The sequence below is a fragment of the Hylobates moloch genome, unplaced genomic scaffold (genome assembly GCF_009828535.3).
Source record: "Hylobates moloch isolate HMO894 unplaced genomic scaffold, HMol_V3 SCAFFOLD_14, whole genome shotgun sequence".
Lineage (NCBI taxonomy): Eukaryota > Metazoa > Chordata > Mammalia > Primates > Hylobatidae > Hylobates > Hylobates moloch.
Window position 1 is genome coordinate 78,719,949 of NW_026652289.1, and position 26,220 is coordinate 78,746,168.

At 37.4% G+C, this 26,220-nt stretch overlaps 1 protein-coding gene and 1 long non-coding RNA gene across 6 annotated transcripts in view; one reads left to right on the forward strand and one right to left on the reverse strand.

The window, feature by feature from the left end:
* Nucleotides 1–20,710, reverse strand: part of LOC116481621 (uncharacterized) — a 511,550-nt gene extending 490,840 nt beyond the window's left edge. For both annotated transcript variants that reach the window (XR_009209624.1, XR_004251600.2), the window contains exon 1: nucleotides 20,636–20,710. This is a non-coding gene — a long non-coding RNA (uncharacterized LOC116481621). The remainder of the gene's footprint in view (nucleotides 1–20,635) is intronic.
* A 50-nt stretch (nucleotides 20,711–20,760) lies between these two features.
* DPH6 (diphthamine biosynthesis 6) overlaps nucleotides 20,761–26,220 on the forward strand; it is a 227,167-nt gene continuing 221,707 nt past the window's right edge. For all 4 annotated transcript variants that reach the window (XM_058427422.1, XM_032174310.2, XM_032174309.2 and 1 more), the window contains exons 1-2: nucleotides 20,761–20,990; nucleotides 24,537–24,631. In XM_058427422.1, coding sequence (XP_058283405.1) covers nucleotides 20,761–20,990; nucleotides 24,537–24,631 — 325 coding nt within the window. The remainder of the gene's footprint in view (nucleotides 20,991–24,536; nucleotides 24,632–26,220) is intronic.

A 26,220-nucleotide genomic window follows, 5' to 3' on the forward strand; every position in this document is an offset into this window, starting at 1 on the left:
GAGTCCAAATGGTAAGAGTTCTCTCCCTCTGTAAGATCCGAATTATGTCGATAATGAAGCAGTGGATTTCTCGGCTCACAATATATTACTTTCTACTTTCATCTATCGGCTGCACTTTCTTGAGAAAAGAAAAATAGCTGCACGTCTGAATATTACTAAGCTAAGAGCTACTGTGTGCCAATTCAGGTTCTAGCCCTGAATAGGAAACTTACCTTCCCTTTGGTTCTTTCATCACAATCTGTTTTTATTTGTGGTAACAATTAAATGCTACAATGAAGAAACAAGTTATTAACAGCAGATAAAATTAATGCTAAACATACTCTGCTAAAAATAAACATAATATTCTATATGTAAAATTTACATACTGCCATTAGATCTGAAAATATGCAACATGTAAATGATCATAATTTTTGAATAAACACATGCCATTACTGGCAAAATATAATGCTATAATTCCCAAAGTCTCCATATAATGTTTATATATATGTACATTCATATTGAATATTAGTTGCCCTTAAAAACATTCAATTGCCTATCCACCTACTTTGAGTATCCTTAAATACTCCACAATTACACATTCGACCCTAGAGATGCTACTGTGTGGAATGATTTCCTTTCTGTGTTCTGTGCTAAGTAATGGTGAAAATAGTAAATCTGTTTTGAGTCCCCTTCAGCCCTTATGTCCACCAACTTTTCAGTCAATTTATTATTTTTTTTCCCTCAAATCAAAACATCTTCAGAAAGCTTGAAGATATTTTCCTAGAATGAATCTAATTAAATAGGAGACAGTCGGCTATGCGTAAAAATAGTATTTCAGAGTTTACGTGCATTCTCTGATTCATTGGAAACAAAAGGAGTTTCTGTAACAGTGTGAATGAACCATGAAGTGTGCATGTCCTTTTAAGAAAGGCCAAGGGTGCAGTTCTATTTTCTTAGCTCTGCTTTCATATTTATGTGTCTCATTTCCAGCTCATTGCTGATGCCTCAGTTGCGCTATCCATCACCACTTCTATCCTCCTTGTTCCTCAAAAAGAACATAAAATCCTTTTTTATGTGGTGGTAATATTATTGCAAATAAAAGCAAATACCAAAATCTTTATTAGTCTGCCAAAATAATAAACTATTTAATAAAAGCATGCTGTAAAAATAAGGTCATTTGCATCACTCAAGTTACTTGCAGGAAATACAGAGAATTATTGGTCAAAAAAGTACAAACTGACAGCAATTATTTCTGTTGTTCATCTGACACACTGTGCAATAGGGTTAAAATTTTGTTGATATCTTGTATATTTTGAGTTTAAATGCCTTTAATATTGCTTAAAACCGGTTGAACACTGGAAAATGAAAAAAGTTCAACCCTCACAATATACTGATTCCCTCGTTATAAAAATAATTTTGGTAAGGGAGAAGAACTAACTACGCTGATTTCTTTTTGGTACCTTTTTCACAAATATGGAAGTTGACCTTCTGATAACCTTGATATCCCAAGATTTATTGCCTAAATATTTACCATCTTAATATCCAATATTAATTTTATTTGCTGTGGATTTGTGTCTGTGCTTCAGTCGTATAATTTTTCCCCTCTTTGTATTCACCTTTTGTCATTTCTGCATGCACACCAATATAAGATGTTTTATTTGAGGTTAGTTTAATAGTGAAAGTTAACAATAAATGTGCTATTTCTAAATAAATGTCTAATGTTTGATCTTTTAGCCTATTGTAATATAAACGTACCAATTCTTTTTCCCTTGCAATTTTTATTCTCAGCTGCAGATTTGCAAATATATTATTGATATGTTTGTAACATAGCAAAATCAGTAGTCATGGTGAGGACTAAAATATCATTTGTATAGTTTTTACATTCTCAAGAACAACCTGTATACCAGTTCTTCTGCATAGAAAGCAAACATGGCAATTAAATAAACATTATAAATCTTTTCAAAAATCGGATATTATTTACATTATTTGTTCCATGATGACATTTACAATCAAGAAAAGCGCTTCAAACTCCAGTTATCACTATTTTAACTTTATAAAGCCTTTTGTCTATGGTTGTTTCTTTAGGCCACAAACTGACCATTGCCAGTTTTACTGACATCAGGTTAACCTAAGAAAATGAAGTGCTATTTCTGTACCAGGTAATAAACCCATGAGATAACTCAACTGAAAATGTGGACAGAAGGCTGGTTGTGGTGGCTCACGCCTGTAATCCCAGCACTTTGGGAGGCCGAGGCGGGTGGATCACGAGGTCAGGAGATCGAGACCATCCTGGCTTACACGGTGAAATCCCGACTCTACTAAAAATATAAAAAATTAGCCAGGCGTGGTGGCGGGCGCCTGTAGTCCCAGCTACCCGGGAGACTGAGGCAGGAGAATGGTGTGAACCCAGGAGGCGGAGCTTGCAGTGAGCTGAGATCCCACCCCTGTACTCCAGCCTGGGTGACAGAGCAAGGCTCCATCTCAAAAAAAAAAAAAAAAAAAGAAAATGTGGACAGAAGAGATAATACTTTGGGATGTAAACAAAGGCAATTAAATTAAGATACTGTATTTTATGGCTAAATTGTGTCCCCCCAAAATTCACATTTTTAAGCCCTAATCTCTAATATCTCAGAATGTGACTATATTTGGAGATAAGGCCTTTAAAGAAGTCATTCAGCTAAAATGAATTCATATGAATGGGCCCTAATCCTATCTGACTGACATCTTTATAAGAAGAGAAAATGTGGATACACAAAGAGACCCTGGGATTGTGAAGCACAGAGAGATGACCACATTGAGAGACAGCAAGAGGGTAGCTGTCTGCAAGCCAAGGATAAAGGACTTGGAGGAAATCAACCCTACTAGCACCTTGATCTTGAATATCTAGCCTCTGGAACTGGAATAGAATTTCTGTTGTTTAAGCCTCCCAGTCTGTGGTATTTTGTTATGACAGCTCTAGAAAACTAATATATTATGCAATATAAATACGGATTAAAAAAAAAACTATTTGTGACACCAAATCAAAGACAGTATTTATTTTGGCCAAATCTACTACCCAAATGGATTGAAGATACACAATCCAACTGACTGTATGTAACTCATTCTCATGGTAAAACAAACATCCAATCTGAACCCTTATCTGTGTTGTCACACAGATACAGTCTGAAAATCTTGCTCCATATTTAAAGTTCTTTGTATCTCAGGAGTTCTTAATATAGGGTCCATAGACCTTTTGGTATTTCTTATGTCACATTTTGTGGGCTTTGCATATATTCATTGTAATGAGAAGTGTGTCAGCCCAAAAGTTAAGAACCACTTAAAGTTCAGGCCACTGTTTCTATTTGACCGGTTAGTAGGCAATAGAGATTGTTCCCTGATGGAAATAAAATCTAATGCTATATGTTTTAACTAGTAGATTTAAATGGACAATGAGATATTATTAATGAATGAACTGGCTGTTCCACAGTAAGATGTTTGACTCAGTGAAAAAAGTCATGAGACTTGAAATTGTTGTCAGAAAACCAGATAAATCATTTTGTTCTGGTAAGCAAATGTTGCTAAGACAGCTTAAAGGCCTTTTGCCTCCAAGTCCATGAGAATCACATAAATTCTGAAGAATTTGCAATATAGTAGGTCTTAAGGAAAACATCTACAAATCTGGTGAATCATATTCTACGCTAAGAAGAGTCTGAGAGTAGATATCAAATTGGGGCCAAGTACTGTGTCTTAGTGGGTGACACTGTGGGATAGTTCACAGTTCTTTCTTAATATCATGTGCAAAAGATTAAGAAGCTCTCCTGATAGAGCTGGTATCTCCTTCTCAACTAACACTTGATGGCTTTGTCAACTGTTAATTTATCTAAATTCTGGATTACCATCCTTCTGGATTCATTCAATTCAGTACTGGGGATTATGCCCAGGGGAAAATAACTGAAGGTGGAAGAATCAAAAGAGCTGAAATGTAAAATCTCTGTAATGCTGCTTTAGGTTCCAGCTACCTGCTATAGGACATATCCTGGTACTGCAACATAGAAGGAAGGACATCTTCCAATCTCTACCCACTCACCTGAAGAATCCATTCTTACTATAAGGGAAATGTCTGGTAAAAAGACTAGAATTCCTACTACTAAAAGGAATGTGTGTTTGGAGCATTGTAATCTGGTTATAAATATAAACAAGGATTGATTTTTATGACATATGGCACTTTTTATAAATTCCCATTTTACCCAGGAGGAAATTACAACTCAAAGATGATAAAGGTCTCAAAGTTCATAGTAGCCTGGTATTCAAACCTGGATTTAGCTGGCTCCAAAGCCAGTACTTTTTCCACAATATCAGGTGTTTCTCTGCCTGACTCATTCACTTCTTGTTTTGTAAAATTTGGCAGGTTTCTATGCCTATATTTAAGATTGCCATCTAAAGAGTAATATTATCAGACCTCAGATAAATAAAGAGTACATGTTTGAGGTGGTAAATGAAGCATAGGCAGAAAATTAAAGAGCCTTCCACAAAAAGCCCATAGCTCTGTCTAAACAGTTGAAATAAAATATTTGTGGAGATGGGGAAAACCAAATCAATTTGTAAAATCCAAGAAAATAGATTATATTTTGACTGTGTAAACTAGATAATCACAACTTCCCACACCCATTTCATTCCATAGCATATGCTTAGTACATACATTTAACTAATTACGTAACTATTAGGTAAATAATTAGTCAAGTAACTAATTAATTTGGTAACTAAAGAAAAGATGATACAACATTGTATTAGTTTTCTATAGTTGCTGTAACAGATAACCACAAATCTACTGGCATAAAACAACAGAAATTCATTGTCTTATAGTTCTAGAGGGCAGATGTCCAAACTCAAGTTTAACTGGGCAAAATTCAAGGTGTCAGCAGGACTTCTTCTTTGGAGGGTCTAGTGGAGAATGTGTCTGTTTCCTTGCCCTTTCCAGCTTCTAGAGCTGAATTCCTTGTATTCATTGACTTGTGGCCCTTTCCTCCATCTTCCAAGCCAGCAACAAAGCATCATCTTGCTTCAGTCATCACTTTGCCTTCTATTCTGTTCTGCAGTTCAATCTCCCTCTGCTGCTCTCTCATAAGGACACTTGTGATTGCATTTAAGGCCCACCTAGATAATTCAGGATAATCTCTCCATTTCAAGATCCTCAATTTAATCACATCTGCAAAGTTTCTTCTGCCATATAAAGTAATATTCACAGGTTCCAGGGGTTAGGACCTACCTGGATATCTTTGAAAGACATTATTCAGCTGGTTCCAGGCATTCATAAAGAATCTATCTGTATTAGGGTATACTGGACAATTGAAGCAGTTATCCAGGTATTTTAAGCAAATGTCTGGATATTTTTAAGGGCATGGTAATAATGTTTATTGTTTACTCTGTGACAGGCACAACTCTGTTTCACATACATTGCACAGGTGAATAGCGACAAAACAAATTATGAGATAGGTTCTTTGTTATTCCCATTTTATGGATGGGGAAACTGAGGCACACAAAGTGAGGTTACTAATTTATCCAAGGTCACAACCACTTCTCTAAATTATCCAGTTTAAACATTTGCATAAATTACCAAACTTATTTCTTCTTCTTGCATAAAAAAAAATTTTTAAATGTCATTTCATATTGTCCATGAGATTATTTCAATACAATATGTAGTTTATGGACTTACAGCAGCAACATGTTCTTTGTATCAAAGTTATTTTCAGACAAAATTTAGTTTCCTTGCTTTGGTATCCTTACTTGGAATGGTTTCTTAACAATAAACCCACTAGTGTCTCATTCCTCTACCAGTAATGATAGTCCTAATTTTACTTCCTGAGCACCTTTCTTTCCTCCAAAGGCTGCAAAGTTCAGGGTAGAGTTACATAGTAATAGAGAGCAATTTCTCTTACAAAAGAGGCATGAGAGAGATAGCAGGCCTTGGCATATGCTCCGCTTCTGTTGTTACCCAATAATTGCCTGCTTCCATTTGGTCTTCTCTGAATGTGCTCCTCATAACTTTTAAAACTTCTTTTCATACTCTTGTTTTCAATGGTCCCATAAAGGCTTACCAATGGAAATCTGTTTCCTTTATCCATATATGTCATCTATGTCTTCGTTTTTCTTTGTCCCAGAGACAGGGAGAGTGAACAAAAACAGCTCCGTTGTTTAAGATCCTTTACACACATTCCTTAATCTTTGGAGCTTTCTCTAAATCTGTTATATGATGGTGTGTGGGGAAAGAGAAGATCCTTTTATTTAAAAAAAATTATTCCAGAGTTCTGAAGAAGACATCTTAAATCATAGGAAAGTTGTAGAATTTGAAGATGCAACAAAAAGTTAAGTTTGGTCCCAAATCCATTGGCAGGGATTACGGGTTTTATATTGTTTATGGATAGATTTCAAATTACCTCAAGCATGCACAATTTGTTATATCATTGAATTATTTCCTTCTAACATTGTCAGGTTATAGAATTGTTCTGGGCACTTGAACTTAACTAAGTGGAATGACCCTGCTAGGGAGAGTTTCATATGCTATACACAAGAAGAGTTTTCAGCAGACTCTGGCCTTTCGACCCATGATACTGTTAGTGGTTTATTACATTTCTCTCAGTCTCAAAGACATAAATATATCATGGTAATATTATGCATAGAGGAGATAGCCAAGAAATAGCACCTTAATAAAATGGTAACTAATTGGCTGTGGTGATTGGTCAAGTCATGTTCAAATGAAACCTATAGGAAAAGGTTGATTTATTTTTTTTAACTATGAACAACGCTGAAAGCAGATGATACTGAGAGCCAGTAAAGTCAACAGATCCATGAAGTTTAGAGATTAATTAATACAGTGGTAGAAATCCATGAGATAATTAGAGAACCAAGACATGTTACACTTTAGGCTTATTTCAGCTTGCAGGAAGGCACTTATTTTAATAGAGCTGGAGAATTACAGATTATATATACACACACAAAAGAGAGAAAAAAACTGAGAGCATTGTTCTTATTATTCTAAGTTTAGGGTGATCTGTAAAGCTTTTTAATTAAAAAGTTAAGAAGAAACATCTGAAACAGAACAGGAAGCAGGTTCCTCAAGTGACATAGCAGTTTTCAGTAGCATCAACTGTTGCAGTGAAAACAAAGATTTCTAATCTTAGAACTTGGCAGGTGAGTAAGTAACAGATTTCCCAATATAATGTTTTGATTTTCGAGAAATAAATGGATTTGTGATTTTTCTCTTTTGCCTGTTTCACATTCTTTCACATATTTTATTAATCACTTGGGATGTTGATTACAAATATTTTTAATTAAAATAATTATTGGTTCTCTATTAACTGAACAGTTTCCTAGATCTTTTGCCTCTTTGAGGATCTGTAAGGTAGTTTAAGTCTGCGAAAGCATGTATGTCCTTAAATACATTGATATGAAGATGTACATAGGCCTGTGCATGTTTATGTTTAAAATGGAAGAGAGGACCTAATTAAGAGGTCAAGGTTTTTAGTAGTAGAGTTTCTTTTTGAAAGTTATTGGCTGGTCAACTTATTAATTTCTCTCTCAAATTTTTTATTTTACTGATTGTGAATGTTGGGAAGAAGGTGCAGAGTTGTTTGAGGTATTTTTACGCCCTGCAGCATAACATCTTAGGTTTCTTTCAGAGCAATGAATGTTATATTAATGAGGGCTGTTGTCAATGCAATCCCAATAAAACTGCCAATTAAAACAAGAAAAGGTATTTCTAGAGAATTTTTAAACATAAATTAGACAAGTAATTGGCCTATATAAAAATACATTAAAAATAAATTCCTCATTAATAAAATGCTTTTGAACAGACTGGATTCCATGTAGACATTTTGTTCTTCCTTATAGTCTCTACACAAGCCTTACAAATATTTCTGTATTCACTTGTCACTGCAAGTAACCATGTGGGCATCAGGAATAATAACTATAAATTTACTGTCCAAATATATACATCCTGAGGTGAGGGCAGGTAGGGAAAATACTGAGCAATTCAATTTTTGAAAATTATTTGCAAGACTGCTATAACACACTTTGCAGAATGAAAACAGATGGTCTTTAGGATTTGCATTATATTGACAGGGAAATTATAACCCAGAACACTAAGGGTATTTTTTACTATGATGGCAGAGGGACCCAAGCCAGCATATCAGAGAATATGGTACTTTCCCCTGACAAAGTAAATTGTGAAAATGCCAGATTTCCACGATATTACATCTTGCAGGATAAAATCATCTAACTTAGTAAATGCTTTTAGTTGTCTTTCTTCAGTGGGTCAGAGCCCGTTACTTACTGTACATTATTTTAAAAATAACAGTATAGTTTGTTGTGAAGTATTTTATGCCTGAAACTATTAAATGCTTTCAAACATCAGTTTATTTGCCCTTAATGATTAACAAAGATTTTTAAATCATTGGTAAGTTTTTCATGACACATTTGGTTGAGATTATCTTAATTTTTAGGAATAATATAAAAATAACCACACCTCTGGTTATGATTAATATTAAGCCAATTTGGTATGCATAAACTTGGTAATCCTCTAAAAACTCTTAAATTCCTATAGACTCAGTATCTTGATTTAAGCAAGATTATTTTTTCCTTCTCTTTAGAAGAAAAAATATTACTTCTCTAAAACTACCACTTTTCCTTATAGATCACTTAAGTCTTTTATCCATTCTTGTTTCAGACAAAACATAAGTGCTGCTACCTTAGCATGTATACTATTTTTTAATTTTTATTTATTTATTTGTTTTTGAGACAGATTTTCCCATTACCCAACCTGGAGCGCAGTGGTATAATCATGGCTCACTGCTGCCTCAACCTCCTGGGCAAGGAATCCTCCCATGTCAGCATCTCGAGTAGCTGGGACCACAGATGCCACCATACCTGGCTATTTTTTTTTTTATATTTGCTATGTTGCCTAGGCTGGTCTCAAACTCATGGGCTCAAGCCATCATCCCATCTCGGCCTTCCCAGATGCTGGCATTACAGGTGTGAGCCACCACGGCCAGCCAATCTGTATCCTAATTGTGGACCCTAAGTTAAGAAGTCTTGCTTAAAATGTTCATTAAAACTTTCTGATAGTCTCTCCATGCTTTGTTTTAAGAGTACCAAGCTTATCTTTTTTAAAATAAGTTTTACGACACAGAGATGGTCAGCCCACCTCACAATCTTTGTCATCATCATTGCCATCGTAATCAATACCATAGCCACATGATCTCCTATTGTCTTGCCCCAGCTGACACTCCACCCAATACCAATGCCAGTGATAAGCTGAGTCATCGTGTTGTAACTGAGTGTCATGAATTACAATTTGTGACTCATCTTCTTCACTTATCTACCCAACAAACATGTTCAAATGAGGCACCTCATTTTTTCTTTCATACCAATATGATCTCTCTCACAATTACATCCCCAATTACTATACTTCTTAGTGTTCTTTACAGGAATTCAAAATGTGGTTTCTGAAGCATTTAATATAAATAGCTAAAAGACTCTCACAATCATATTCAGCAACAAGACAACTTGTTGAAGTAAAATAATTTCCTAAAAGAACAAGAAATGCAGCCTAATCTTGCTTACATTAATTACATTTAATGTCTATGCTATTCACTCTTATACCCAACAAATATCTTTAAACATTTTCTATGTACCAGGTAAACAAACATGAACTGGCCATATAGTAATAAGGAAGTGTGTAGGTTATTCTGTTTGCCTTCCCAAAACCCATCCTTCATCCTCTGCCTTGTCCTCTGCCCCAAGGGCTGATCTCTGTAAACTGCATTAAAAGGCTCCCTTAATGTCTAACTTTGTGTGGGATTCAGCCAGCGGGAAGCATTGGCAGGAGATGGCAGGGTGGATGAAGAAGAGATGAGTCTATTTCTTCACTTGTGATTTCCCTTTCTTGGTGCACTATTGTGGTGGTGGCTGTATTCCCTCTATTACTAGAGCTCCTATTGACTGACCCCATTTTCTATTACCCCAGCCTCTGAAAAGATCTAATGATACATTTTCTCTCCCTGCTTATTCAGACCTATTGGTGCTATTGCTTTCCTAGTGTTGCTAGTTCCTGGAAATCTCAACATTCCTGTTAATTCCTTAAAGTTTCCCACAGCACTGTGAAAAGTCCCTTCATTCAATATCTTTCAAATCTGTCTCCTGCCACTGATTGACTGGTACAATAGAACTGGACATTCTTTGCTTTCATGAAACTGACAATATACTCCAGAATACAGACATTTAATAAATTATGACCACAAAGGGTAACGTGCTATGGGACCAGATAAAAGGGTATCTTACCCAGCTTGTGATAACTGAAGAAAATTTGTTGTGTGAGATGTTAATGATTATACATCTGAAAGTACAGAGGCAAGTATGTGTTTATTTATGTTTTGGCAAATAGGGTCCTCTGTGTCTTTGCACAAGAAGTCTGTGAACTAAAACACTAAAAAGAAAAAATGTGCAATGTATTTTATCTGTGAGGATAAGGTAAATTTTGCCTAATTCAATTTTACAGTTAATTCTCCTTTACAGTTTGCCTAATTCAATTTCACAGTTAATTCTCTTCTAACACCCTTAGAAGCCACTTCTACACATGCTTGCTAGGGTGCTGCCCATACAAACTGGCAAGACTCTTTAGTCCCTGAGATAACTCAGCGACCTCTAAAGTCTCAGTGGTTTGCAACAAAAAAGGTTTACTTTTGTATAACTGCTAAACACAATAAAATTTTAATCTATCTTGTTCCACCAAAAAGGCAAAGCCAATGAATAGAAATTTTATTGATGAAATGAAAGCTCAAAGTCATTGTAATTAAAATGTTTAATCTAATTCTAACATATTACTATAATTGCAATAAAATTTTCAAAGTTTAAATTCTCTTTTTAGAGGCTGGTTTTTTAAGTTCTTCTTGCAAATTGCTCTACTTCAGAGGAAAATGGGTTTTCCATTTAAATAAAGTAATTTATTCAACTATTCCTGTTGCCATTGAGTTGCCACTTAGAATTTAGTTTGTTGGACTTTTGAATACATCTAATTACTCAGAAATAGCAGCTGAGTAGAGAAGGCTAAAGAGAGAATGAATAGAGAAGGCTATTCATGAGCTTTTACCAGAGCCATGAGATATTGCTATGAATGATTGCAGGCTATATATGTTCTATGATGAAAAAAAAATGACAGATGGGCATGATGTTCATGATGCTTCCAATATTTTCAAAGCTGTAGCCGACCAGTTTCAAATGATTGATTTAGAGTCCAGAACATTTATATGTTTGGACAATATTTGAGGAATAAAAATAGGTGTAACAGTGGGCCTGATGTCATCATATTTTAAGCTCATTTTACAGAGAAGTTCTTGATGAAGAGAATCGGTGGTTGAATATGTATGTATGTATTCCCTACTTTTCTTGCAAAATGTTCTTTTCCAATGAGATTCTCAAAGGAAGGCTTTTTTTTCTTTTTTAATGGATTATTATTACAGTTCTAGAAATTCAGAATGTGACAGCATATGCCATTTCTTTTTAAAAATTGCAGGGTAGACAGTTTTATGATCCTGAAATTTATAATCCAGCTTGAACGTCAGGAAACCTGGGTTCTAGTCCCAGTGCTGCCACTAACATCCTGTGTAGCCAAGCACTACTTAACTGATATATCTGTGTTTCTGTTCTTTCATTTGTAAATTGAAAAGAAAATATTTTCTTCAATATACTTCACAGGAATATTAGGAAAAACAAAACAAAACTTGCTAAAGTACTTGTAGCTTTTCAAAAAAAAGATGATCTGTAAATCCAACTTACAATTACACAACACTATATATCCCACCAGACCTCAGACATCTTCTTAAATCAAATGAACAATGAGTGAAATTATTTAAAAAGACACTAGAAAAAAACTTTTCAGGTAGATATACTGAAAAAATCAATTTATCATTTTAAAATACTCTAAAGTTATTCTACAATGCAATATTACAGAAAAGACATCTGGCAATGGAAACTGGAATTGGATGCAGAAAGTCTTATATTCAATACACTAAGTGACAATGAAATTCAAAAAGATCTTCATCATCCATCTCCAAACTGTTGAGACACCTTAACAGTAGAATGTATAGGACTCTGGCTACTAATTAGGGGAAGAAAGTGAACGAAGGAAAGTTAATGATTACTTTAGAGACCAGATTGGTGGAGGGTGATGTCCTTAAAAAACAAGAAATTGGTGGAAGAATGAATGGGGGTGACAAGAGCAGGAATGTGGCATGATGAGATATTGACCTTAGTTTTGAATGTGTTGGACAGGCAGGTGTCCAGTGTTCTTTAAGTTATATTACAGTCATATTTTGGAGGTGCTTTACCATGTTAGCTAGAATTTAGAGACCCTAATATGTTTAATAAAGCCTTTCAAAAATCTATATTCTTCACTATACAATAGTTAAACAGAATGAGATAAATCTGTATGGAGTGGTACTACAGAATAATGTCCTAGATATATGTGGAAAAACAAAGTACAGAACAGTGAATATAGTATGCTCCCCTTGGTGAAAAATAAAAGTGATATATGCTTATATATTCATAAACTCATCCTGGAAAGATACAGAAAAATAGGTAACATGCTTCCTCACAGGAAGAGACCTGGGGGACTGAAGTTCTAAGGCGGGAAAAGACTAATTTTATTCCTTGCTCTGAAATCTACATTGTCTGATATGTATATAGCCACTCTAGCTTTCTTTTGAGTAGTATTTGCGTAGTATTTATCTTTTTTTCTATCCTTTTACTTTTAATCTGCCTGTGTCTTGATATTTAAAGTGAGTTTCTTATAGACAGGGTACGGCTGGGACTTGCTTTCTTGTCCAGTGTTTCAATATGAATTTTAAGTGTTTAGATATTTACGTTTAATGTGATTATTGATGCTGGGTTTAAATCTATCATCTTGTTATTTGTTTTTGTCTCAGTTTTTCTTCCTCTTTTTTTCTGACTTCTCTTAGGCTATTTTTATATGATTCCATATAAATCTCCTTTCTGATTTTGATATAGTTACATATAAATGTCCTTTTTGAGTATTTTCATTTTTATTTATTTATTTCTGAGACAGGGTCTTGCTCTGTCACCCAGGCTGGAGTTCAGTGGCACGATCTCAGCTCACTGCAACCTCTGCCTCCTGGCTTCAATCAGTTCTTCCTGCCTCAGCCTCCTGAGTAGCTGGGTTTACAGGCACATGCCACCACGCCTGGCTAATTTTTGTATTTTTAGTAGAGACGGGGTTTACCCATGTTGGCCAGGTTGATCTTGAACCCATGACTTCAGGTGATCCACCCACTTTGGCCTCCCAAAGTACGGGGATTACAGGCATGATCCACCATGCCCAGCCCTTTTTGAGTATTTTTATATGATTCCATATAATCTTTCCTTTATTTCCTTTATGACTTATTAATGATAACTCATTGTTTTTTAATTTTTTGTTTGCTTCAGAATTTGCATATGACAGCTGCTATGATCAGTGTATTTATATATATTTAATCCTCATCTAATTAGGAGGTATAAGTAACCCTATTGTACTTATACAAGTACAATATGCATATGACAGCTGCTATGATCAGTGTATTTATATATATTTAATCCTCATCTAATTAGGAGGTATAAGTAACCCTATTGTACTTATACAAGATGAAGAAAAAACATCTTGCTGAAATTACAAGTTAATGTCTCAGAAACAGAATTCAAACTCAGATTTGTCTGACTCCAAAATGTACTTTGTAGTACTAGGGATATACTGGAATAACCCTTCAGCCTTTTATATAGTCGATTGTCTGTAAAAAGGACACAATCCAAACAATGAACTGTTAACATATTTTACATTATTGAATATATACATGGAGACTGTAAAGAGGTAAAAGCTCTAAACATAATGGATTCACAGAACTTGAAAATAAAGTCAAGACTGTGGTCTCTCTCTGAAACATTCTGAATAGAGTAAAACAGATGATGAAGAAATGAGCTATTTGCAGAGGTAATAACTTACCCTTAAGGTAAAGTTTCAAATATCTTTTTTTTTTTTTGAGACAGAGTCTTGCTTTGTCACCCAGGCTGGAGTGCTGTGGCACAACCATAGCTCACTGCAGCCTTGACCTCCTGAACTCAAGCAATCTTCCCACTTCACCCTCCCAAGTAGCTGGAACTACAGGCACACGCCACCACACATGGCTAATTTTTTTTTTTTTTGTAGAGACAGGGTCTCACTGTGTTGCCCAGGCTGGTCTCAAACTCCTAGGCTCAAGCAATCCTCCCACCTTGGCCTCCCAAAGTGCTGGGATTATAGGCATAAGCCACCATTCCTGGCCTTAAAATATCTGATAACATTGGATCCACATTTGCACAGAGCAGCTGGAGCCAAGTGACGAGTGAATAGTGGTTTGCCACAGTTCTCGCCATTTCAAATTGTCTTATACCAAGCCATCTCCCTCACTTATGTTATCTGCCTAGTTCCTAAAGCTTTTGAATTTGTCACTATCCATTATGGAATAAAGAAAAAGATTTCTAAAAGAGATAGAATGACTCTCAGGTCTATAATGTTTAGCAATTACCCCATATATCAATTCATGTAATACAACACAACAATTTGAGTCTTTCAGAAAAAAAGAGTTGATCAGCTTGGAAGTACAGAAAAAGGAGATTCAAGAGGTCAGTGATGGTAATTCCCTTCCAAACATATCTTAGAATATTTAGTCAAAATAACCAGCTGTCCATTTCAATGAAAGATATAGTATAGCGGTTAAGAGCTAGACTGCCTAGGTTTGAATACCGGTACTGGCACTTACTAGCTTTAGGATTTTTGGCAGTCCATTTAACGTCTTTGTGCACAGTTTCCTCATGTGCAAATGAGGATAACAATATATCCTACTTCATAAATTTGCTGTGGCATTTAAATGAGCGACTGGCCCATGGTAAGCTGTAATTATTAATATAAATACATCAGATACTCATATCCTGATGCCCTAAAATTTATGATCCAAATAATCACTTAATTCCTTTTTTCTTAAATCCTTACTAGGCAACTTCTGATGGCTTCCTGTATGGCATGACTTTAAGCAGAATATATTTAAATCCTTTCAAGGTTTCTGAGGAGTAACCACCTGTAGCATTCTTGATTTGATTATTTGAGTCTTTATCAATCAGTATATCAAGATGTGCTGCCAAGGAAGCAGAATTCAGTGACAGCTTGCAACTTTTATTACTAGCAACAGTGTTTGGCTATGGAGAGTTTTCCTTAAGTAAACTGGCAAAGGACGGAGGTTTTTTGAGGCTGATTTTCTGTTCACCTATTTTGCTGGCCCTACAAGCTAATCCATAGTCACTCATATGTAACAGTCTCAGACTGTAGGAAGTGAGCTCACAATGCCTTTGAAAAGTGAATCTTGAGCAAGTCATTTTAATATATTGCGAAAAGAATTACTTTAGACTGCACTAATCAAAAGAAAAAAGTCTTTTAATTTATTGACATTTACTGGGCTGAAGTTGCCTTTACACTATCCACGTGGAAAATTATGAATGTAGGGGTCTTGGTAAACGAACTGACCTTAAAATTTGAGCAAATTACATGTAGGCAAATAAATACTACTAGTTAAAAATGTTTCCTCTATTAACTTACAGTAAAAACACTTAGCCAGGATTCAATATCAGTATGTTAGTATGCTCAAGATTAGAATATTTGTTTGGAAGTAAATTAAGGCATTTCCTTAAAAACAGTATTGTTTATAATTTAGACTTTCACAAATTTAGGTAGGTTCTCCTTCAAGCACTATTCTAAGTTTGAATTAACTCTTTATTCTACATTTCTTACTCCAGCAGGGCGCTTCAAATGTTCCCGCTCCTCATATGATTTTGTGAGAGTCACTGTCTTGCTCTGGCAGCCTTACAAGTGTTCCACTCAGATCTCTCCTCAAAAGCACCTGCTGTGGAGAGCCCAGCTGACTGACAGCCTTCAGCTGCCACACCTTTGGATCCATTGTGGAGTTCGTGACAAACCACGCTTCTCCTGGCTGCTTCTAGGCTTCGATTGAGCAGGTACTACAACTTGGCTTCCTGTCTGCAAAGATTTAGCTGGCACCACTAGCAGAATGCCTCTCTAGTCACAGAATCCCACCTAGCAGAGCATCCACAAGAAAACTTACTTTATAGAAAAGGAGGTACAGGAGTAGGCCATGTCCATGAGGTCTAATTGTTTTATCATATACTGCACTGTTTAGGTGAAGTTGGCCTCATAGAGTACTGGAAAAGCCTACTTAAGTCACAGCGAAATCAGCAGCTCAGAGACAATAATCTGCAAGGATGGCATGACATCTCTCAGTATTTGGTATAGGCACTAATCAGAGATTTCTACACGGCACTGTGTCTCTAGTAGGACAAATACATGGATCTAGGAACCAAAAGGTGAAATCACAAATGACTTTATTTACAGTCACTCCTAATAACCCACTGGAGAACTCTGTGCTTCACCTCTCCCAATTCTGGGTTGAGTAGAATTACAGGTTTTCTGTCTTGCAAAAGGGTAGAGCGGGAATCCATTGAACTATAAGCTATGTATAGTATGACACTTTTGGCTCTTTGCGCCAGGGGCCAGCAAGCAAGGATAATTGATTAGTATGAGGAGGTAGGGCCACCTTTACACCTTGGGGACAAGGAGACATACACATGTGGAACTCAGATGACCCACTTAGGTGCCTCTTGGTATGCCTTTACCTAATTCTAACTGTGAATGGACACAAACTACAGTCACGGACTGAGAAGAGTATGATGACAAAAGCCCAAGACCACTTAGGAGTGAATGTTTAGGTCATGCCACCAAGTAAGTCAACAAGATCTGCTGAAGTGAGAGCTGAGAGTGATGGGAATATACAGTGGATAGTGTAGGACAGGGTAAGTACTAGTGTGGTCCCAGACCACCTGTGATGACAGTTTGTCCTATTAATTTCCCTTTCCTAAATTTATCCTAGAGAGGTTTACAGAAATCATGAAGCGACACCATGAACGTTATTATGAACTGATTTACAGTCTCCACCTACTGCACTTTTGGATTCACCACTGAGTTTGCACCGGACTAAGTTTTTCCTGCACTGCTCTCAGAGAGTTACTGAGCATGGCAGAGATACTAGAACTGGGCAATTTCTGACCAATTTGGAATTCCTCTAATGAACAACTTTGGCTTAGGACTCCCCATTGACCTGGCTGAGTCTCTCAGAATGACATTGCAAACAGGTTCTTTCAACCTATTCTTCCTTCCCATTCTGCTTTTTCAGATTTCGACCCCCCTGCATTCCAATCGGAGTCTCCCTGCCTTCTCTTGCTGGTCTCCCTTTGTCCTTCACAGGCATTTTCTCTAATCTCCTGCACATGTAATCCCGTCTTGGCATCTGCTTCTCAGAAACCTGTAACTGACATATTGGGTGTTGTTTTTAAATTTCAGCAAAATGACACCCACAAAGGTGACTACAATGAATTAAGAAAGATTCTCAATGGGAAAAGTTAGAGCATGGCCTAATCTCTAGTTTTTAACAAGTTTTTCAGGGGTCAGTAATTAATCTGGTTTTGTTCAGTTAGCTATAAAAAAAAGAACTTCATAACTATGTATGAATCTAAGAATAACTTTGATGGCTGGGTCAAGACCAATCTGACATATATTAATTTCAGAAATACCAATATGTCTATTGAACCAGAATGAATTGAACCTACCGTTTTTATGGTGGCCTTGATAGGACATTCAAGCACAGAGCCTTGTATGGTAATGCTGAGAGAAAGGCACTAATGTGAGGAAATATAAAAATTTTTAAGAAAACACATGTTGCAGTGTTACATTAGGCAACCAGAAACATGCATTAATTTAAAGAATTCTGGTAGAAAGTTTTAAAAGGAGGGAATAGGTGCTGAGAGAAATTTTGTTCAAGGGGTAAAAAGGACCTGGAGGAGAAATACTACAAGGTGCTAGGAAGAATCCGGGAGGAAAGCAATACCATCAAGCTAAAAACTGGGTGACCTTGGAAAACGGCCTCAACTTATTTCCTAACATACAGTTTAATGCCAGGATATACACACTGTAATAAACCTGTTTGTTGAGGATGTCTTAAAATGAAGCCTACAGAGCGCAGAGAGAAACAAAAATATAATCCTAAAGATGTAGTTTTAGGAAGGTAGCCTTAGAATCTTCTCTCTTTATCCCTCTTGGGAAATGGCAAGGAAAAGATATCCCTTGGTGGAAAAGACAATCCATTGGCATCTTTGGGAGTGCCTATTTTATCAAAATCATTCATCATGTTCATTACTGCTATTTCACACAATGTCCTGAAAAATGATGTCAAGCAGCCACAGTAACCTGCCTTATTTTGAAATTCCTCATTTTGGTTTTCCATGACTCTGGATAAACTGGCCTCATCCTATCTATTCAACTTATTTTTTCTTCTTTCCCATATACCTTCCAAACTAGTCAAGCTAGTCTACCCATTGTTGTTCAACACACCACGCTCATTCTTGCCTTGCTGTCTTTGTTTGGAAGTTCCGCCCATTCCTGTTCAATTCTGCTCATCTTTCAAGTCCCATCCTCATTCCAGCCATTACCCTGTGAGTTTGACTCATGGGACTCTTGCCATATACATTACATAACTTGTTACTTTCAAAATATGTTCTCTTGGATTACTGTTATAGGATTTATTTAAAAAAATAATTTTAGGCAGATAGAGAGGAAAAGGGGTCCTTGGAAAGTTTTTGTCTCTTTTAAAGCAGCTCCAGAAATGTTTCTTGTCTAGCAGGAAAGCCCTTGCTCTTAGAGCCCGGCTGGCAACCTTTGATATGCAAATGCAGGCCATTAGAAACCGGGTCCACACAAACATGGCCATAGCCACCGCTGTCCTCTTGCCCTTGCCCCTATATGTGCCTGGCAACATGGCCACCCCCCATATCGCCACATATGTAGAACATCAAGGCAACCTGTATTTGCATATTAAAAGGCTAGGGTGGGAGAGCCAGGTTTTTCGTGGGCTAAGTGAATGACATGCCTGGTCAAACCAATCCCCTGAGCCCTATGCAAATCGGACACCACCTCCTCCAGCCTCCTCATATAACTGGCTGTTAACCCCGGCACTGGGGGTTTCCTCTCTAGGCTTTGGAGCCCACCTCCATGTGTCTCTACAGGGGAGCTTCTTCCTTTCTTCGCCCTTCTTTCTTGCCTATTAAATTCTCCACTCCTTAAAACCACTCCATGTGTTGTCTGTGTCATTTAACCCAATTCGGCGTGAGACGAGAGCCCTGGTGGTTCTTCCACTCATTGGAGCTGTTATCATTGTAAGTGTGTGTTTCATGTATTTATCTCCTCCAGCTAGACTGCAAACTTCTTAAATACTTGACTCATTTGGTAAATATTCATAACTGCAAAATCTTAAAGCTGTATGATTCTAGATGCTAAAACTGATATGTAGACTGTCACTGCTCTAGTCACCCCTACTATTAGAGTTGAGAATGTCAAAATAAAATTGAATGCTTACTATGTACCTGGCATAATTTTAAGTTCCCTACAAATATTAACTTACTTAATTCATGCCTTTGGCATCATCCTTCATGACTTTCTTTCTCTTATATCCCGTATCTAATTTGATTCTATTGGCTCTATCTTCAAAATAGAGCTGGAACCCTCTTACTTCTCACCAAATTCACCATGCTGATTCTAGGCTCTGCCATCTCTCTACTGGAACACTGTAACAGCTTCCTAATAGGTGTATTCTCAACACTGCAATCCTTTTAAAATTTTAAGTCACACCCTTCAAACGTCTGCAATTACCTACAAGACCCTATATAATCCTTCCCCTCCATCACCTTAACCTGCCCTCCACTACTCTCTGCTTTGCTCAATCTGCTCCAGCAACATTGATCTGCCTTAATCTTCCACAAACACACAACGCATCTAGAGCCTTCGGTTTTTTTTTTTTTTCCTTGTCTGGAGCACACCCCAATCATATACACAGCTAACTCTCCTTATTTAAGTTGGCTCAACTCTCATCTTACCAATAAGGCCTACATAGACACTATTTAATTCTGCAATTTGCCTCTCCACCTCTCTCCTAACTCTCCCCCACCCCACCCCGCCCCTTTCTAATAGCACTTCTCACCCTTCAACATACTATTTACCTTTAAGATATGCATCGTCTGTTCTCTCCATCCCCATTTAAGCTCTATGCCCGGAATGCCGGGCTTTTGTTTTATTTAAGGTTGTATCCACAGAGTCTAAAACAGTGCCTGGTACACGAAAGGCACTCAATACATACTTGGCAAATAAACTCAGAAGCTAGATTTTCTTTCTGCAAGGCCATTGCTCTTTGGTGAAGAGCCTGGCCTGGCCTTGTCAAATACACAAGCTTGACCAAGAGCCAAAGCCACAGAGGGCCTAGAGGTGGGGGGGCTAGCCCCAGATTTAAAAATTACCACAGCCCCTGGGGATCTCAGTTTCACATCTGGACACACAGGTTTGGAGGACAGAGGAGATGTAAGTTAAAAAGCAAAAGTGTACAGTTGTTTCTGTGGGAGATGGGTGAGGAAGGACAAATTTCTTCTGCGCTTGCACGTCCGCAACTGTGTCAATTTGCAGCAACTGGGACGCTAAATCCCCTCTTACCAAAACAAATCCTGCGCCACTGGGCTTGGGCTCTGCAACGCGGACCTTGCCCTTCCCCCGGCAGCTTCAATGCCCTCACTTAGGTGGTTAGGCCGTGCCTAAACCTCATTCTTTCCTGGGCCGAGATGTCCCTGCCACACGGTCAAGGTGCCAACGTGCCGCACCCTCCGCGCTCAGGTGTCCCGCAGGCAGCCGCGGGGCTCGCAGCGCCGATCCGCGGACAGGCGGCGGAGCGAACACCCGGGCGAGGCCCCGCGGTGCGTCACGTGAGCTGCGGCGCGACCTTCTGGCTCCCGCCCGCGCCCGCCGCACGCACGCGCACTGCGCCCAGCATGAGGGTCGTGGCTCTGATCAGGTAATGCGGTCCTGGAGCCGCCTCCCTCCTCCCATGCCAGCCTCTCGTTCCTTCCAGCCGCCGCTAGCGCCGAAAGAGTGGGTGTCTCTGTCTGAGCCGCGCGTTGGGGGTTCCGCGGCTCCTCCGAGCCACAGGAAGAGGCGGAGCCTTCGCTATTGCCGGCCCGCATGTGCCTCGGTCCCTGGCTGACGCGTCTCCTCTCTGTCTGTCGCTGTCTGGTCTTCCAGCCCTCAAACTTGGATTCCCATTGGATTCAACTGGGAAATTTTAAAAAAATACCGACGCCTGGGCCCCACCGCCAGAGGGATTGGTTTAATTACTTCTGTGCGGCCCGGCGCCTGATTTTTTTTTTCAAGCCCTAATGAGCCGTGAAGTTTGGAGCCACTGCCTTATTCCACCAACTCAGTTAATAACCCTCGCCCTTTCCCCCTCGCTTTCTTCGTCCTCTTCTGTAGTTCCCTTTGGTCAGCTGGGTCCTCCGTAGCCTGGCTTCCTCCCTAGTTGTAACTGGTTCCGCCCCTCCCAAGAAGTCCACCGCTCCCTCATCTTCACAGATGTGGATTGCTTATGGCATGTGTGTGTTTCTGCCTTTGGGCACTCGAGTACAGAGATCTCTCTTCGTGGTAGAGACCGAATTGTACCAGTCTTATGCTAGATCCAGTTGCTGTTGCTTCGGACTCTCATAATTGCTTTAGAGTGACCTTACCCTATACTCCGTATTCCAAAAGGAGTTTGATGTCTGTAGTAACCAAATCATAAATTTAAGCGTCTAAATAAGTCCTACGACTGACAAATCAAAAACCCGCTTAAATATTTCCATACTCCATCTATAAACTGAGGCAGAAGGGAACACACTAGCAACATTAAAAAGTTAGACTACTTAAATATTTGTTTCATGAGATTTTGCCCTGTAGAGTGTCTTAGATACAGTGCAACGATGTGTTTGCTTTTGTAATCCAATTGAAGATTTCATAAACGTTTTCGTTAAGTTCCTTAGGTAATTGATACTGGCTGTAAGTATTGACCTATTAAGGACTTGATACGACATTTCAAACCTACTGTAGTGTCTGGAATATTCCGGTTCCCTTTCCTTCAATGTCATTTTTAGGAGACTAGACCATAATGTCACAATAATTATTGTTGTTCAGTAAATGTCCTCTGTAACATGAATGATTAAACTTTAACCATTGTGTCTTACTTTAAGAATTAAAAGTACCCCAGGAAGTGAATAATTCAAATTTACATCGGTTGCCAAAAGTTTAACGATTAAAGTAAAGCACAACAAACAAAGACTTAGAAGTATTGGAGGGGAGGAGAGAAGACTGGTAGAGTCAGTTACGCTAAATAACCTGTAATGTGCATATGTTGCTTCATAATAAAAAAATTTTGCTAAGAAAAGCAACGTTGGAAAATTCTTGCTAAAGTGTAAGCTGTAAGGACATATGCTGTAAGTATGAATACATAAGCATTTACCTGTATGCTTATGATACAGATGCCTATGTATTCTATATATATTCATTATATGTAATTATGTGTTATAAGTGAATAAGTGAAACTGGGATTCTTACATATCTTTCTAAGAACACTATTTTCCTTTTTAAAATTTATTTATTTTTTATTATACTTTAAGTTCTGGGTTACATGTGCAGAACGTGCAGTTTTTTTACATATGTGTACATGTGCCACGGTGGTTTGCTGCACCCATCAACCCGTTACCTGCGTTAGATATTTCTCCTAATGTTATCCCTCCCCTAGCCCCCAAACCCTCACAGGCCCCGGTGCGTGATGTTCTGCTCCCTGTGCCCATATGTTCTCATAGAACATTATTTTTCTAATAAATAAATGAGTCTTTGAATTTTATAGTTGAACGTTATTTTGAGGATTATCCAGGCAGACCGTTCATTAATTTGCAATGAAGTATGCAAACCCAAGCACACTGAATAACTTAGCTTAGTATCCCAGAGTTGGAAACTAAAATGGAGCTGTGAGACCTCTCACCTAACATACATGTGTACTTAATGGAGTTCTAAGAGGACAGTAAGGTACTCTGCATTTCCCAAGCTTGTCTGATATTCAAAACCTTGTTAGAGTAATTGGTTAGTATTTTGTTGGACACCAGTGTTCCACAGAACACAGTTTGGTAAATACTACTTAAAACCATATTTGAAATGTTGGCATATTTCAAAATAAATTGTCAGACTCAGTTCTGATTCTGGATGCACACCCTTCAGTCTTCAATATCTGAAACAATTAGTCCTATCTTTTTATAATGGGGAATCAGAGCAGTAAGGTTTGATACGGGAAGTTGTGGAAGACCTACTTATGGGGATACCGAACGTGAAGAGGAAGAATGGACTTTTTAAAACTTCACTTTGGCCCTTGCACTCTCCTTCCACTTGAGAAGTTTTGGAATGAGAGTTGTTATTGATGGGAGGGTGTAAGAGGCAGAAAATGTTGAAAACTAAGATAAAAGGCAACAAGGCCAGTTTCTGGGGTCCTCAGTTTCTTGAGCTATGAAGAGGTCTAAACATTGCCTGGGGATTTGCAGGCCTTAAGCAAATATTGGAAAGAAGGGAAACAGGAGGAAAAAGAAATATGAAAGGGAGAGAGGCAATGATAAATGATAGTGGGAATTAGGAGAATATTAAACCACAATCGCATATAGATTGCCATTCAGCGGTATTATAGATGAGCTACTGCTTGTCTTTACTAAGTGATATGCGTCTGCCTCAGGTAGATTTAGAACCAGAATTTAGAAGTTCCTTTCAATGTGTTACTAGATTTATAGCTCAAGCCTTGTTCTGCTGCCATCATATATATATATATTATGTGTAAGTGTATAATATATGTATATATGTATGTGTGGTGATGGCTGAAGTACTGATAGTGCTGATGTTTCACATCATCAGTGTAAGTCAGCATCTTGTTTTTTATCTCTGCAGAATTTGAACCCACCAAGTGTGTCAAACTTTGTCATTAGCTAGGTACTCAAATCTTTAATTTGATCCCTTAATTGCTGATGGCAGCCATTTGTTAGATTTCTTATGGTGGAGCAGAATTTTTTTTTTTTACTTTCTCATAGAGAATAGTTTTTTTTTTACTTTTTCAATAATTTCTCTGAAATTATTTTATATATATATATATATTCCTCAAGTGGAATAATATATATTATTATATATATTCCTTAGGTAGAATATATATATTTCATATATAATTATATAATAAATGTTTAGCTGGGATGTAAATTGAAATCATTTTCTATTTGCAAAGCACTTCAAATATATTTGCTATCACAAAGCAAAAAGTTACCATATTTTGTTTAGAATATTCTTATTATATATAGCTTCTTACGCTCCTGTGAGTAGCAGCCCTAGATACTCAGATTCCGTTGCTCGGTTTATGATTTAGAAATTAATGGTTTTTTTTGCATTGTAATATATTCTGAAAAGTCAAGTAAATAACATGTTCTGTTTTGATATCTAGTGATTTTATGTTGAATATTGGTCAGTAGCATGATATTTGTCTCTCTATTGATTTATTTTTTAGTGGTGGGAAGGACAGCTGCTATAATATGATGCAGTGCATTGCTGCTGGGCATCAGATCGTTGCTTTAGCAAATCTAAGACCAGCTGAAAACCAAGGTAAGTACATGTCTTTATTGGGAAGTTGCCTAAATGAATGAAATTCCAACTTCATAATTACATTGTACAGGTATACCGTACAAAGACAAAAAAAAAGAACCAATATATATTAAGCACCCATTAGATGCTAGGTTCCACCTAGAACTTAGCATTAAGTGTTTTCACTTACTTATTTTTTAATCCTCATAACCAACTTCTATAGAGATGCATTATTAATCTTAATAGACAGGGATCCTGAAGCTTGGAGTTTGTCTGAAGTAAACTAGCACAAACTTGTAGAGTTAAGACTTGAACCTTCTTCAAAGTACACTGCCATTTTACCCCACCACATTTCCAAGTACTGTAGGCAGCATAGAGGTAGATAAGATATAGTCTCATGCCTCAAGGAGCTTGAGAAGTAAGACACATATTGATAAATGATGTATTAATTTGATTATTAAAAGGATACAGTTTACCTATTTTAGATGTAAGCCAGAAATGTGAGACTTGAGAGAAGCATAAAGCAATGCATTCCCACTTTTCATTTGTCTGTAGTAACGAGGGCATCCACATATAATTCACAGACCTCATATTGGCTACTTTTTTCATTTTTGTCTCCAATGAAATATCCCCAATTACAGCTTTTGAAAAAAGAAGTATATTCACCAATTTGCTTTTTAATGCTCTTGTGTTATACCTATGAAACTACAGATATTAACTGCTAAAATGTAAGAGGGAGAAAAGATTAGCACTTGTATGACTTTTGTATTACTGCTTCTCACAGGACTCTTCTAGTAAGATCTTTTTATTATCTCTTTTACTTCTTTCCAGGCTCCATGTTTTTGCACTGTTATTTTAAGATTAATTAAATGAGTAGTATATGTGAGAACATCGGTCGTAGTTCCTGTCATGAAGTAGGCATTCCGTAAATTTAACTGAATTGGAATCTGGCTAAATACTTGTTTTATATCTCTAAATAGATTGATTATAAGCTTCTTGAGAAGAGAGATCATATCTTCTATCTTCCTTTTATTGCTGCTCATCACTTGGGACGGCTCTATGCCTCTGGTAGGAGTTCACGCAAAGTTGATTGGTGGACAGGTGTATAATGAACTAATTTGGATTAGCCCTGGAATAGTGAGCAGTTATTTCAGTCAGATATTTGAATCTTCTTTCCTTCTGTGATTAAGATGTAAGTAATGCTGGAAGTTGTGTGGAAAGATAGAGATTAGAAATATTTTATAGGAAGAAATGGAAAGGTCCCACAGAGAGTCAGAGGTAAATGCATATGTTTGGATTTTGTGCTGCAATTGATGAGTAACAGATGGTTTTTTAGAAGTGACGGTTTTTGAAAAAGTTCCAACTTTAAGAAAGAGAAAAATCTTTGAGGATGAGTAGGAACTGCACTCTAACTTCTGTATTATAAAAGAAGTAGCAGAATCTCCTGTTAGGTTTACCAAAGAAACTCCCTTGTCCCTTGTGGCCAGGGAGGCAACTGGGACTTTCAAGCTATCTTGTGAAGTTAAAAAGCAGATGTTTATATAGTATATAATACATACATAGTGTATTATAATTTCATCACTGGAGTTTCTATCTTGTTTTCAGCTTTC